General features: G+C 33.8%; 2 protein-coding genes across 3 annotated transcripts; both read right to left on the bottom strand.

Moving 5' to 3' along the window:
- Positions 1–2,912: 2,912 nt before the first annotated feature.
- Positions 2,913–5,075, bottom strand: LOC132172441 (F-box/LRR-repeat protein At4g14103-like). Of its 2 annotated transcripts, XM_059583949.1 has the most exons (5): positions 4,976–5,075; positions 4,557–4,748; positions 3,779–4,454; positions 3,484–3,639; positions 2,913–3,374 (listed from the first exon to the last, which is right to left on the bottom strand). In XM_059583949.1, the coding sequence occupies exons 2-5, from the start codon at positions 4,730–4,732 to the stop codon at positions 3,051–3,053; spliced, it is 1,332 nt and encodes a 443-aa protein (XP_059439932.1). In that variant the 5' UTR covers positions 4,733–4,748; positions 4,976–5,075; the 3' UTR covers positions 2,913–3,050. The 2 variants fall into 2 exon arrangements, with proteins under 2 accessions (XP_059439932.1, XP_059439931.1); XM_059583948.1 differs by having other exon boundaries at positions 3,779–4,748.
- A 4,943-nt stretch (positions 5,076–10,018) lies between these two features.
- Positions 10,019–13,792, bottom strand: LOC132171274 (F-box/LRR-repeat protein At3g26922-like). The gene is made up of 5 exons (XM_059582557.1): positions 13,598–13,792; positions 12,450–13,402; positions 10,885–11,040; positions 10,480–10,783; positions 10,019–10,249 (listed from the first exon to the last, which is right to left on the bottom strand). Exons 2-5 carry the CDS (start codon positions 13,380–13,382, stop codon positions 10,188–10,190), a joined length of 1,455 nt encoding a protein of 484 aa, XP_059438540.1. The 5' UTR covers positions 13,383–13,402; positions 13,598–13,792; the 3' UTR covers positions 10,019–10,187.
- Positions 13,793–14,935: the final 1,143 nt, after the last annotated feature.

The raw sequence follows: 14,935 nt of genomic DNA, 5'->3' as shown, positions 1-14,935 counted from the left end.
ATTGAGCGTGGAGCAATCCAACGGATAGGGAAGTGTAAGGGAAGCTGCTTTGGGATTGATGTGGCCGCGCGAGTCTTCGAATTGAGTAGGCCTTTCATAGCCCATTTAATGCTTTAAATTAATTAATTATTATTATTATTATTTTTTGAATTTAAAAGTTTTTTTTTTTTTTTTTTTTTTATGCAATACCCCCAAACATTTAGAGTGTATGCCAAAAAACTTCAAATCAACCCCAACATTAGTACTTTTTACATAACATAAATTACTTTTTATTATTATATAAATAAAAAATCACTACAAAATATATATATATATATATTTCACTTTTTTATATAAAACTTTTTTTTTTTTTTTTTTCACATCAATCAGATCTATTTTCAAGTCTTTTGGCAAACACAACCTTAAAGACCGCAGTCACATTACAAATATCACTGAATTAAGACAACAGCAAAAAAAGAGAATAAAAACCAAACATTTATCACATAAATTTGAGATTTAGCTTATAGGTTTAGGAATTTAAAACTAATTAGCACAAACCAAAATCACACACAAACATCTCATAACAAGAAGTTACCTTGATAAGATTGAAGGCGAACAATAATTTAAAAAATAATTACCTAGATAATTTTTTAATGGCTTTTTTCTAGAGAGAGTGCTCAAGAAAAGCTCATTACAAAATGATTTTACATTTTTTTTACCATTCGTACCATTCCTATATTGTCCATTGCATTATGAGTTCCTTCAAAATTTTATAAATTGTGAAAAAAAAAAAATTTACTATTGCACTCACAAAAACAATTTGTGGGGTCAATTATGAGAATCGAGATTTCAGTTTGAAAATAAAAATTGGTTTCGTTCTCTAAATTTAGAAAGAAAGAAAAAATTAAAGGAAAACTGCTGAGAAAACTCTAATCCTTTTTTCCTTGTATTGCATTAAACAACACTACCTACCAAATACACCAAAAATTAAAAGAGTAGCTTAATTGAATTAAGACAATGAGAGAACAAGAAATAAAAAGCAAATACTGATCACAAAATATTGAGAATAACCTTATAACTAGTTATTACAAAATTTGCACAAACAAATATTTCCAATAAAACAGGAATTTCATAGCTTCTCAATTTCATAGCTTCTCTCTAGAGCAAGAGCTCAAGAGAAGTTCATTACAAAACGGATGTACATTCTTTACCGGCAGGATAATAACACCATTTCAAAACAATTTTACAATTTTGTGACACTATAGGAAGCTCCTTTAATTGTTTACAAGTCTTTACTTGGCTGAGACCACGCTTAATGAAGTGGAGGTTGCCGATTCGAATCTTCATCTCCTATTGTGCAGACATATAAAAAATAAATAAATAAATAAATAGAGCTTTCATTCGTTTATCTAAGTTCCCTCCACGGTGCTTTAAAGAAGATATAATTATTTCTTCCAAGACAATGGAATATGATCATCTCCAGTCCATAAATATCCAGTTTATGGTTAGAATTTCTTCTTATAAATCTTACAGCCATAAATAGGACACATGTCCCACTACACAAAAAAAGAATAGAAAAAAGAAGCAACTAGCCACTCTCATCTTAGCTATAGGGGGTAGATAGACCACTCCATTTTAGCTGGGATGGCCTTGAAGCCACCCAAACTAATATATATATATATATATCATTTGGCGGACCAACCCCGAGGGCCGAAACCCCGAGGGCCGAAAGAGTATTTTTTTTTTTTAAAAAAAAAAATCTGACACTTTGGGGTGGTCCACAAGGCCCTTGAGAGTAGCTTGGCCGGCCGGTTTGAGGTGACTTCTTCGGAATAGACTTTAATCCACTTGAGATGAGACGAAAAACATGGAGGCACTGGATACGATAACAATAGACTTTTATGGCAGAAAGCATATTCTCTACTCCATCATAACAATAGACTTTAATCCACTTGAGATGATGAGACGAAAAACATGATGGCACTGGATGCAATTTCTTATCAGCTTCAGAATCTGACGACAGACTAATCCCCTAAATGACGATTTCAAAATAAATGTTTTATTCATCATTGTAAATCAACACTTCTTTCTTTAAGATAGTAGACATTGTGCATCAAGATCAAGAGAGGTTACCAGACATTCAGACAAGGAGATATTTGTAATATCCTTTGCAGTGCTTCACCGTCAAGATCTACTGACGATCCATTGAACGACAAATTATTGGCAAATGAGGGAGGAGTGAAATGATACTTTTTATTGGTTAATCATATTTGTTAAAAACTTTCCATAGGATTAGCCAAAAAAATACAAAATGAATATTTGATTAAATTCGTCAAAAAAAAATCTACATATAGCAACACTTTTCAAGAAAATTATTTTATTTTTTTATTATTTATTTCATCTATTCTTTTTTTTTTCCAAAACTTTTTCCACTTTTTTAAGAGATCATTATGAGAATATTATTTCACAATTTTTAATAAAAAAATATTTCATAAATATGATTGACATTACTATGAGAATATGGTTTTCATAGTTAACGTTGGCAAATATGATATTCGAAAAATATAACCGTTGAAAAATATAATTATTATAAAATACAACCGTTTCAAAAATATTAGAGTTACAAAAATGATTATTTGAAAATAATTATTATCTATCATGTAAAATGCACATATTTCTTTAACATTCTTAACAGTAATTTATTACTATTTTACTAACTTAGAAACTCAAACAAACATTAATTTTTAAGGACCCAAACATATTAGAAAATACTTTGTCAGGAGTGGATTGAAGGAAACTTTCTTCGAATATGAAGGAAATTTGTGTCAAAAAATTTAAGTAGCTTAATTGGATTAAGACAATGAGAGAACAATAAATAAACATAAAAAGCAACTACTTATCTCAAAATAACAATATTCATTGAGCGATTAAAAACTAGCTATTACAGGATTAGCACAAACCAAAATTTGTACAAACGAACATTGCATAACAAGCTACCACGATAAGGTAGATGGCCCAAAAACCAGGAATTTCATAGCTTCTCTCTAGACCAAGAGCTCAAGAAAAACCCATTACAAAACAATCCTACATTCTTTTTCAGTGGAATAATCATGCCATTCCAAAACAATTTTACAATTTTGTGACGCTCTAGAAAGCTCCATAAGTTGTTTACAAGCCTTCAATTGCTTCTCTAAGTTCCATCCAAGATTCTCTAAAGATATAACTACTTCTTCCAAGGCAATTGCCTTCTTGAGAAAAATTTTTATGACAGAAAGCTTCTTCTCATCTCCATTATAACAATTGACTTTAATCCACTTGAGATGCGACAAAAAACATGGAGGCATTGGACACAATATCCTTTCATCTTCTTCACAACTTGACGACAGATTGATCTCCTAAATGACCATTTCAAAATAAATGTTTTATCTATCATTGCAAATCAACACTTATAACAAAGAATAGATACAAGATAAAAGACATTGTAGATCATGCGAGCTTAATTACCCGCAAAATTTTCAAATTTTCAAGACGAGGAAAACATTGCAATATCTCCAGCAGTGCTTCACAGTCAAGATCTAGTGGCGTTCCATTCAACTCCAAATCCTTCACGTTATTGAACGTAGGCATATTAGTTAGGAGTTCTTCTGCATTTATCAAAACCTAAGCAAAGGATAAAGAATGCATCAAAATTAAAATACTTCCAAGAACAAAGCAAATAAAAATGATAAACACGTTATAAAACTAAGGTAGGACTCAATAATTGGGGTAAAAGTTAGAAGCAGGCATATATATTATATACCTTAACCACATCAGAGGAAAGTATTAGGAATTGTACGGGGGAGAGCCGTGTAAGAAGCTTATGCATGCGATGGGCACTTTGTTCTGAAGTGTTTTTAGCTCGAGTACCAATCTTTGCCTTTTTCAGTTTGAATGACACAAATAAGCGATATTCGTTAAACATAAGACCACCATAATGAAATTCTTCGAGTCGAGCTCCAACAATCCTAACCTGACAACCTTTCCCATTTCTCGAATCTGGTCTCTCAAAGTCTTTTACGCTCAGAAAATGAAGATTGGGAACAGAAATACGCACAACCTTGAGATCCCCCCAGCTGCAACCGTGTAATTGCAACTCCTCAAGGGCTGGCAAATCAGAGAAAAGCTTCTCGGTCAAGCACTCATCCGAAAATGTAACATTTTTGATAGTCAAGATCTTTAGATTGGAGAAACAAATTGCAGTGGGAAGCTTGAGCATACAGGGCATACAAAGGTGCAAGCTTTTTAGTGTCTTACAAGTAAACAAAACATAAGGCAGTGAAAATTCTCCTTTGAACTTGTCAAGCTTAATATCCAACATTTGAACATTATGCCTTACTGCCGCAGAGATCCACGTATTAACACGAGATGCATCATGTAGCACGTCACAACAGAGAGTGAATCGATTTATAACAGAGGAGTCACGAACACAGAGCACCCTGTCCACAAAATTCATAAAAAGCGTTCTCTTACGCTTTTTCTTAGCAGGCGAGTACATGTCAAAATCTAGATTGGGAATAGAAGCCCAAAGGTATTCCCACCTTTTAGAAACTAGGCTTGTCCCAACAGCATCTTTTGTTGGAAGAAAGGAAAGGATGTGTCGAAGAATCTCCTCAGGTAAGTTTCCTAAGCTTTTGCTGTTCCCATCAATGTCCTCTTCTTCATTCAGTTTCTGCTTTTTCTTTTGGGGTTTTTGAATAACACAAGTAGTCTCCATAACTCAGATGGTTACCCTGTTACATCCAATACTATGTCAGAAACAGCAACATCTATAGAAGGCAATATTCCGGTAATGGAAACTTCATAAAAAAGCATTAACATCTGAGATACAAAGTTACAAGCATTCAGCAAAACAAAATGAGCATTACAAAGGGATTTATTTTCATCTACAAACAATGAGCAAATGCAAAATTTTCGCTTTCACTTTTAAGCATCATAAAGACAAAGGTTGGAGGGTTACCGCTCATGCCACTGGCGAGAACTAAACGGCGTTTCTCATAGATGGATTGGTGTTTTTACCCTTTGAGGTAATGGAAGGGGGTCTCTCTGTTCTCGGGCAGATGAAGCGGAGCAGACGCGGAAAATGCATGGGTGACGCGTGGAACTCATCCAGCAAACTGATGTAAGAAAAAAAAAAAGGGACGTGTAAGGGGAGCTGCTGCTTTGGGGTTCGTGTGGCCGCACGAGTCTATCCTAATTTAGTAAGGCCTTTTATAGCGCATGTTATATATGGTTTGAAAGTCTTTTTATTTATTTATTTTAATTTAAAAAATTAAAACCAGAAACCAAAATAACACTGAATTAAGACAAAAACCAAACACTGATCACATAAAATTCAGATTTAGCTTATAGTTTAAGGAATTTAAAACTAATTAGAAAAAAAAATTAGCACAAACCAAAATCACAGACAAACATCTCATAACAAGAAGTTACCTAGCTAAGATTGAAGGCCAACAAGACTTACTTTTACATCTTTAAAAAAAAAAAAAAAAAAAAAAAAAGGAATTTAATGGCTTTTTTATAGAGAGAGTGCTCAAGAAAAGTCCATTATAAAATGATTTTACATTTTTTTTTTTTACCATTCGTACCATTCCAAAACAATTTTACAATTTTGTGACCCTCGCAACTCCATCAACAGTTTAAAAACATTCATTTGCTTCTCTAAGCTCGTTTCATAGAGGGTGTTTGGCAAACAATAATAACTCCTACGATACTTCATAGTTTTAAAAAATAAAATAATAATTGATGTAAAAAAAAAAAAAAAAGTAGTATTAAAAAGTAAAAAAATTTTGTTATAACATTCTTTAAGACTGGGATCTTAAAGAGCGTAGAGCAATGGCTTAAGGATGATAAAAACAAAGGCGGGATACTTACCGTTAATCCCACCTGCGGGAACTAAACGACGGCGCTCTCGTGGATGGAATGGCGTTTCGGTTTGAGGAAAAAAGAGAGGGCATTTTATGGAGGGAATATTTTTTATAGGTGTATTTTTTTTGGCGGGGAACAAGGAACATCATTCCCTCCAAAACCTGCGTATTGGCTGCTTCTATGGGACAACACGATGGATGCATTAAAAGTTTAAAACGTCAGGGTTTGGAGAAAATTAAAAAAAAAAAAAAAAAAAGGGATTAAGGGGCCGTTTGGTGGACAGAAATAGATCAGAAATGGAATACTATTTCATAGTTTGGTTTGTCTATTATTTTTACAAATATCCATTTCATATGAATAATTTTTTTTTTCTTAAAAGAAAACGTAATATTATCCTATTATCTACCGTAGATTCATCACACTCAAAACTAACTTGAATTTTAGATATGAGTTTTTTTTCAAGTTTGATCTGTCATTCTCCATCAATCTTACCCACCAATGCCCCTCACTAGTCGCTACTATCTTTTTCAGCCTCTCCGCATTCAATTGTTGAAGATGCTTATATTTGTTATCCAAATTACTCACAATCTAAACAAAAAAATTGCCGAGATCCTTTTTTATAAACAAACAGTGAAGTCAGCATCACATATAACATTAAATGGCCTAAAAAAAGCATGCAGTTAGTTAATGAGAAACTTTTTCAAACAATAAAATAGTGAAGCTAAAAAGTGAATATTTAAGCCATTTTGATTAAATTACCTTACCAAAATAACTAAAATTTAATTTTGATGGGGTCACAAGGAGTGCTCTAATTAACCTGAAAAAGGACCCATAGTTTGCAAGTTTAAGACAAAGATACAACTCCTTGGACGCCATGGAGTTCCTAAATGTTTTAGGATTGGTATTCCCCGTTGAATAGAGATTTTCGGCTGCCAGCATCAGACATCTGACTTTTTTTTTTTTAATTTGTTTTTTAAATTGAAGAAGAAATATATTAAAGGGAAATTCAAATTGAGGTATTAGCACTAAATTTGAAGTATTAGTACCAAATTTAGGATGATAAAATCCCTTTTAGGTGATACCATCCCTAAATGGTTAACCTTTCACCCATGAGTTTTAGTTTTAAATCTAAAAATAAGTTTTGAGGCATTAGAAATTAAATATTAACTCATAAAAATTTAACTAAAAAAAAATAATAATAATGAGAAAATTACTTTTTACCCCCCTAAAATTGGCAGCGATTTTCAATTCGAACCTTAAAGTTTCAATTTTTGCAATCTACCCCCCCCAAAGTTCTAAATTTTTGCAATTTAACCAATTGTATCCAAAACTTTCCATATTGCCCCTAATTTTTTATAAAAAATTTTAAAAAAACATATGGCCACCCCTTTGGCCATCTTGGCCATTTTTGCACCCCCTATTTTTTATTTTTATTTTTTTTAATAAAAAAATAAAAATAGGGGCAATATGGGAATTTTGGGATAATATTGGTCGAATTGAAAAAAATTAAAACTTTGTGGAGGTAAATTGTAAAAATTGAAACTTTAACATTCGAATTGAAAAACGCTGTCAACTTTGGGAGAGTAAACTATAATTTTCCCATAATTTACTATTATTTTTTTAATATTTGTCTTATGCTAGCTACCAAATTTGCAGGACTCCTCAGCGTTAGAGTCAGTAAAACCACGTGTCAGAAGCAGATCCAGAGTCAGCTGATCCGTTGATAAGGACCGCTCATTGGTCCACTTTTTAAATCCCACCCCATAGAGGAGTTTTTCCTTCCGCGTGATCGAGAACATTATGGGCCAAACCCTGGACCTATAAGGATAGTACGATTGGTCTACTTTTGATCTCTTTTCCCCCCTGTGAGATTCCGTGGACCCAGGTCCAGCTCTAGCTTCTAATCCTGACCGTTGATAGCGTCATGCTCGTGAACAGATAAAAAAGATAACGGTCATTTTTGTTGTATAAAATCCTAAAGAGGAAAGAACCAATCGCAAACCACACCCTAACCCTCTCCTCCCCTTCTCTCTCTCTCTCTCTCTCTCTCTCTCTCTCTAATTTGTCTGTTCAAGTTTGTCTATGGTGGGAACTAACCCTAATTCAATTATCACCCGCGCTTGGTGGGATAAAACCCTAACCCTAATTCACTGTCCCTGCATTCTCTGATGGGCTCCATGGTCTCGGAAAAGCTCTCGGTTAACAGAGAAAACCCAAGAAACCTCACCACCACCACGACGAGGGCCATGCCAGCCAAGCTCGCGGCCCAAAATCAAATAATTTTCAGAATCACAAGTAGGCCTTGCCATTTTTAAAGGAACTAGAACACATGCATCAACAACAAATATGTAGAATTAACCAAACAATCCAAATGCACCCAACTATTGAAGATTGTTAGTTGATTTTCCAAAGACAGCATGACAAATGACACTGAATTAAGGCCAAATCGAAGAGAAAAACAAAAGAAATATAAAAAAGCAAACAATGTAAACAAAATTTATCATAAGCTTATAAGCTTGGAGGATTCAAAACTAATTATAATCCAAAAAAAAACAGGAACTAATGGCTTTTTTTCTAGAGTTAGAGCTCAAGAGCTCAAGAATAGCTTGTTCCAAAATGATATTACAATTTTGCGACCCTTTAAAGCATTTTTAGCAGTGTTTCTAAATATTATAATTTTGCGACCCTTTAGAGCATTTTCAGCAGTGTTTCTAAATATTACAATTTTGCGACCCTTTAGAGCATTTTTAGCAGTGTTTCTAAACTAACTTTTTAATTAAATTTAGTTATTTTGTTTACTTTCTTTGCTCTAACAGATACTGTAAAATATAAGGTTTTCCTACTACTGCTACAGTGAACTTTCATATTTACAAGTTACTATAGCAACTTGTAAGTAATATTTTATTATATTTTCTCTTTCTTTCTATTTTTTTAATATTTTCTCCCTCATTCTCTCTTTATCTCTTTTTATAGGGAAGACAAGGAAATGATAAAAAAACTAATAAAATAATACTGAAAAATAATATTTAATTATAGTACATAGTTAAAATAGATGTTCTTGTTGAAGTGTGTAGTAAAAAACTAGTAACTAAAATGAAAAAAGTCGTATTTTGAGTAGTAAAATGAAAACCTTCTTGGAGATGCTCTTAAGGAGCTCTATCAACTGTTTGCAGTGGTTCTCTTGCTTCTCTAAATCCCCTGCAAATTTCTCTGACCAACTTATAACTAATTCATCCAAGATAATTGCACTCTTGAGAAAAATCTTTACAACATAAAGCTCCCGACTTTAATCCTCTTGAGATGGGACAAAAAACATTAAGGTATTGGGTCCAATATCTCACGATCAGAGTACAAATGGATTCCCTAAATGATCATTGCAAATTAAACGTTTTAGCCATGATAATAAATCAACAATAAGGTGGTAAACATTGAAGCCTAGACGAAGTTACCGTAACAAATTGCAGAGTCTTGAGACAAGATGTATGCAAATGCAATATCCTCAATAGTGCTACATAACCAAGATCTACTGGCATACCAACCAAGAATTCCAAACTCCATGAGAAGCTGATTCATGCGATAAAAATTTGCATTCGGTAGAAAAATAGAGCAAGTATCAATCTCTGCCTTTTCCAGTGAGAATGACTCATACAAGCAATAGTTGGTGAACAGAAGACCCGCGTAATAAAATTCTTTGAGACCAACTCCAAAAATCATAACCTGACAACCATTCCCATAACTCGAATTTTGTCTTACAAATTCGGGAAAATTACAGTTTACCCCTCTAAAGTTGACAACATTTTTTCAATTTGAATATCAAAGTTTCAATTTTTGCAATCCACACCCACAAAGTTCCAATTTTTTTCAATTCCACCAATATCATTCCAAAATTCTCATATTGCCCATGATTTATTTTTTTTATTTTTTTATTTTTTATGAAAACGAAAACAAATTTGGGGTGCAAAAATGACCACCTGAATTTTTTTAAATTTTTTTTATAAAAAATAAAAAAAATAAAAATTAAGGACAATATAAAAAGTTTTGAATAAAATTGGTCAAATTGCAAAAAATGAAAACTTTGGGAAGTGAATTGCAAAAATTGAAACTTTGATGTTCGAACTGAAAAACGTTGTCAACTTTGAGGGAGTAAACTGTAATTTTCCATACAAATTCCTTTATGCTCAGAAAATGGAGCTTGGGAACAGAAACACGTACAACCTTGAGGATTGTACGATCCACATCAATGCCTTGTTCTTCATTCAGTTTCTGCCTTTTGGGTTTATGAATAAGAGAATTTGCCTCCATATTCAGACGGTTCCCCTATATCCCCAATACTTCTTCAGAAAACTTTTGTAGAACCGAAGTGAGTCTGATATACCAACATTCAGCAAAATACACAAGCTTTAGGAAGGCCTTATCACATAATAATTAGCACAAAACAAATTCGTAAACAAGAACATCCCATAACAGCAAGTTCTGAGTTTAGGTAAAAGGCCAGCTAGCCGTACTTTTACATCTTCCAAAATACAGAAATTTATTTGCTTTTTTTATATCGTAAAGAGCTTAATTAAGAAAAGTTGATTTCAAAATGAACTTTACAATTTTGTGACCCTCTAGGGAGCTCTTCCAACTGTTTGCGGAGGTTGCTGTGCTTCTCTAGGTTCTTCTCTACGTTCGAAAAAAAATGCTCAAACTCGTCAAAGCTCCATGTATACTCCGTGCAAGTCATAACCATTTCTTCCAAGACAAGTGAATTTTTGAGCAAAATCTTTATTGCAGAAAACTCCTCCTTATTTCCATCATGCGTATCAACTTTAATGTACTTTAGATGTGACAAGAAACATGAAGGCACTGGGTCCAATACCCAATCATCTTCCTCACAATTTGAGGACAGTGCGATACCCTAAATGATCATTTCAAAATAAATGTTTTATCCATCATTGAAAATCAGCAATAAGATGGAACATATACAAGATAGTAGACAATGTAGATAGGTGAGATTACCGCCAAAAATTCCAGTTTCTCAAGACAAGGAGATCTTTGCAATATATTCAGGAGTGCCTCACTGTCAAGATCTACTGACAGTCCATCGAACAACAAACTGACCAGGTTATTAAACATAGGCATACGAGGTAGGAGTTTTGTTGCATATATCAAAACCTATGCACAGGATAAATAAATGAATCATTATTAAAATACTTCAATAAAAAAGCAAATAAAAATGACAAACCCGTTAAGAAAAAAAAAAAAAGCATACTGGGATCATGGTGGAGCGTGATTAAGAATTATGAGATGAGCAACAAGAAGAATAACTTTGAATTAAACAAAAACCTAATCAGTAATTTCCAATTACTAACTAATGTAGATTGAAAGTCATATGGATTTAGTAGTAAGAGATTGAATGGGATGAGGGCAAGACTTAGGTTCCAGTCTTAACAAGCAAAAGAAGAGAAATTTTCAGTTTCTTTTTTGATGGGCGGAAGAATGTTGTGTTTAATATCAATAACACATAGCCTAAGAGTATGAACATAAACAACAAATTGAAACCAGAGTAGCACTTATCCAATGATGTTTCAAATACTCTACAGATACTAATTATGAATAGCATTTTTAATTTTTCAATAGCATACGTTCTCCTTTGATATCTTTATTATATTTTAGTTTTTACCAATTGATTTTGTGAGCATCATAAAAAAATTACAAAACAAGATAATTCTCATCACTGAAGTATTTAACTTGACAATCAAATGGTTAAATCACCAAACTACAACTTTCTTTGAAATTGAACAGAAGACAAAATATATAACATAGTTGTTCATGGACATTGAAATTGGCATAGAATAACAGGATCTTTTATAGGAGAGACACTTGTTACAAGGGAGTGAAACACCTTGGAAAATATCTCAAGTAAGATCATGAAACACATGTTTTGGGAGAACACCATAACCTAAAAGTTTAAACTAATTGACTAAGATCTAATAATGTTATGTGATTATATCTATTACTCACTTTTATTGGTACCACTCAATGTAAGATTCCAACAAACGTGGATACTCTAGTTAATCTTTCACTCGTGTGTGAACCTCTACCATAATGACCATCCTCTCCCTTGAATGGGAGCCTTCTCCAAGCCATTTACTAAGTGCCAAGCATTACACCAAGGATCAAACGACTGGATAAACCCACAGACTGTTTGGAAAGCAAAAGTTAAAAAGTATTGAATATGATTAAATTATTTGTCAATTGTTGATGAAATTATTCGAGACTTGAGTTCTGCATTATAATTGATTCTTCATGAGTAAAAACTCTTTCTGTGTCATGACATTTGCCCATCCACAAGAATGCTCGTTGTAACATCTGTCACAACTTAAATAACATGAAAACATGGAATGGTCACTATCCTTTATATGACATTAGCTTTACCCTTTGGTTTGCTACACTTTCCAATTTTACCACTAAATAATACCACATTTATGCAAGCAATGCAAAGGAGGAGGGCTTAAATTGTCCACCATTATGCAGATATGATACACTATAATTTGAATTTACAAAGAGAGAAGCACGCAAACCTCAAGCACCCCGTTGGAAAGTTTTAGGAATTTTACGTTGGAGAGGCTGGAAAGAAGCTTATACATGCGATAACCATTCTTTTTTGATTTATCAAGGATGAAAGTATCAATCTCTGCCTTTTCCAGTGAGAATGACTCATGTAAGCAATAGTCGTTGAACAGACAACCATTGTAATGAAATTCTTTGAGGCTACCTCCAACAATTATAACCCGACAACCATCCTTAAAACTGGAAGTTTGGACATGACTTTCAACTATGCTCAGAAAATGAAGCTTGGGAGAGGATATACGCATAACCTTGAGATGCCCCCAGCCGCAACGGCATAATTTCAAATTCTCAAGGACTGGCAGACCAGAGAAAAACTGCTGGGTCAAGTATTCATCCGAAAATGTAACATTTTCAATAGTCAAGATCTTGAGATTGGAGAAACAAATCGTTGTCGGGAGCTTGAGTATACAGGGCATATCAAGGTGTAAGCTTATGAGTGTCTCACAAGTAAACAAGCAATAAGGCAGTGAAAATACTCCTTTGCAATCGTGAAGCTCAATACGCAACTCTTGAACCTTATGTCTTACTGTGGCAGAGATCCACGTACTAACACGAGATGCATCAAGTATCACATAACAACAGAGAGTGAATCGTTTGATAACAGAGGATTTACGAAGACTAAGCACCCTATCCACAAAATTCATAAAAAGCGTTATATCACGCTTTGCGGATCGTAACAGGAGAAAATCTAGATTGGGAATAGAAGCCCATAGGTATTCCCACCTTTTAGAAAGTACGCTTGTCCTAGCAGCGTCTTCTATTGGAAGAAAGGAAAGGATGTGTCGAAGAACCTCCTCAGGTAACTTACCTAAGCTCTTGCTGTTCCCATCAATGTCCTCTTCTTCATTCAGTCGGGGTTTTGGAATTACACAAGTTGTCTCCATAACTAAGTTTCTGCTTTCCCCTGATACATCCAATACTTTGTCAGATACAGTAGCATATATAAAAGGGTATAGTCCTGTAATGGAAACTTTGTAGAAAAAAATTAACACTGAGATACAAAATTTACAAACATTCAGCTAAACACATGAGCATCTACAAAAATGGGCTAATTTTTGCTATTACTTAAGGATCATAAAAACAAAGGTTGGATGATTACCGCTGAAGCCACTGGCAGGAACCAAAGGGAAAAAGATCTGTTGGATGGAACGTGCTTTGAAAGTCTGTTTTAATTTGTGTGATGGAAGGAGAGGGGGTCTCTGGTTCTTGGGCAGGGGAAGCAGACGATGACTTCGAGCAGTGGTGGTGCTAAGTAGTAGCCGACGACTTCAGAGCTGAAGAAAACTGTGGGTAAAACGCGTGGAAAGCATTAAGATTTTCTGATATTGGGATAGAGTGGTGATATAGAGTACACCAGCGTGGGTGAACAGTGCTCACGCTGGTGTACTTTATAATATTAATGAGGAAAGGAATTAATGAGGGAGTTTAACGGCTCAGATGGAAGGCAGCTATTTGGAGCACACGTGCAACTCATCGGTACCAAGTTTAGATAGTTAGTTTTTTTTTTTTTTAATTTTTTTTTATTGTTTTTTTTTTTATGAGAATAATAATATTAATATTTGTTAAAGTAATGATTAAGTGATTAAATTTAGGAGAAACTTCACTTTAGCTTCCTGAAATTTTCGATTTGACAAACCTCCAAACTTTCAAATCTCTTAATTTGGACATCTGAACTTTCAATTGCTCTCAATGTGGACCCCTCCATTAATTTTAACCGTTAAAAATACCAAAAAAAGACTAAAATATCTTTGATTTTCATTTTTTTTAAATAAAAAAAGTTTTGAAATTAAGGGTAAAGTTGGAATTTTATACAAAGTCAAGGGTATAAACGTCATGTAACATTTAAAATCTGACATAGAGGTCCACATTGAAAGTAATTGAAAGTTCAAAAATTCAAAGTAAGAAATTTGAAAGTTTGGGGGTTGTCAAATCGCATAAAAGTTCAGGGGGCTAAACTGAAGTTTCTCCTTAAATTTATTTCCTTTTGGGATAAATGGTAATTTAAGATAGTATCATTTGTTGGATTATGCCGTTGACCATCTCATTTGAAAACCAATTGGTGTCTAGTGAAAAAAGCCAAAACCTCTTATAACATTTGAAATCCTGTGACTCGAATCCATGACCTTACTCTAATACCGTGTTAAATTACTATTTATTCTAAAAGCTTAAACTAATAGAAACAAAAACACTAATTCAAGTCTCGGCTCCTATGGTTTCTTTCTTTTCTCTCCAGCGCCTCTTGAGAGCAAAGAAAGACTAAGGCCTATGGGGGTGGGAAGACTCCCACCGGAATAGCCGTTCTTCCCACCCCTCCTCCCCTCTTCTATCCCTCTTCCTCTCTCTCTCTCTCTCTATGTTGCTTCTTAGAGTTCTTACCGGTGATTTCCTTTCTTCGGTTTTATCCATTGCCTTGTGCGATTTATCTTTTCTCTGCCAA

Source organism: Corylus avellana, chromosome ca2 (genome assembly GCF_901000735.1).
Source record: "Corylus avellana chromosome ca2, CavTom2PMs-1.0".
In the NCBI taxonomy this organism is placed as follows: Eukaryota; Viridiplantae; Streptophyta; class Magnoliopsida; order Fagales; family Betulaceae; genus Corylus; species Corylus avellana.
This window is presented reverse-complemented; position numbering and strand designations above follow the sequence as displayed.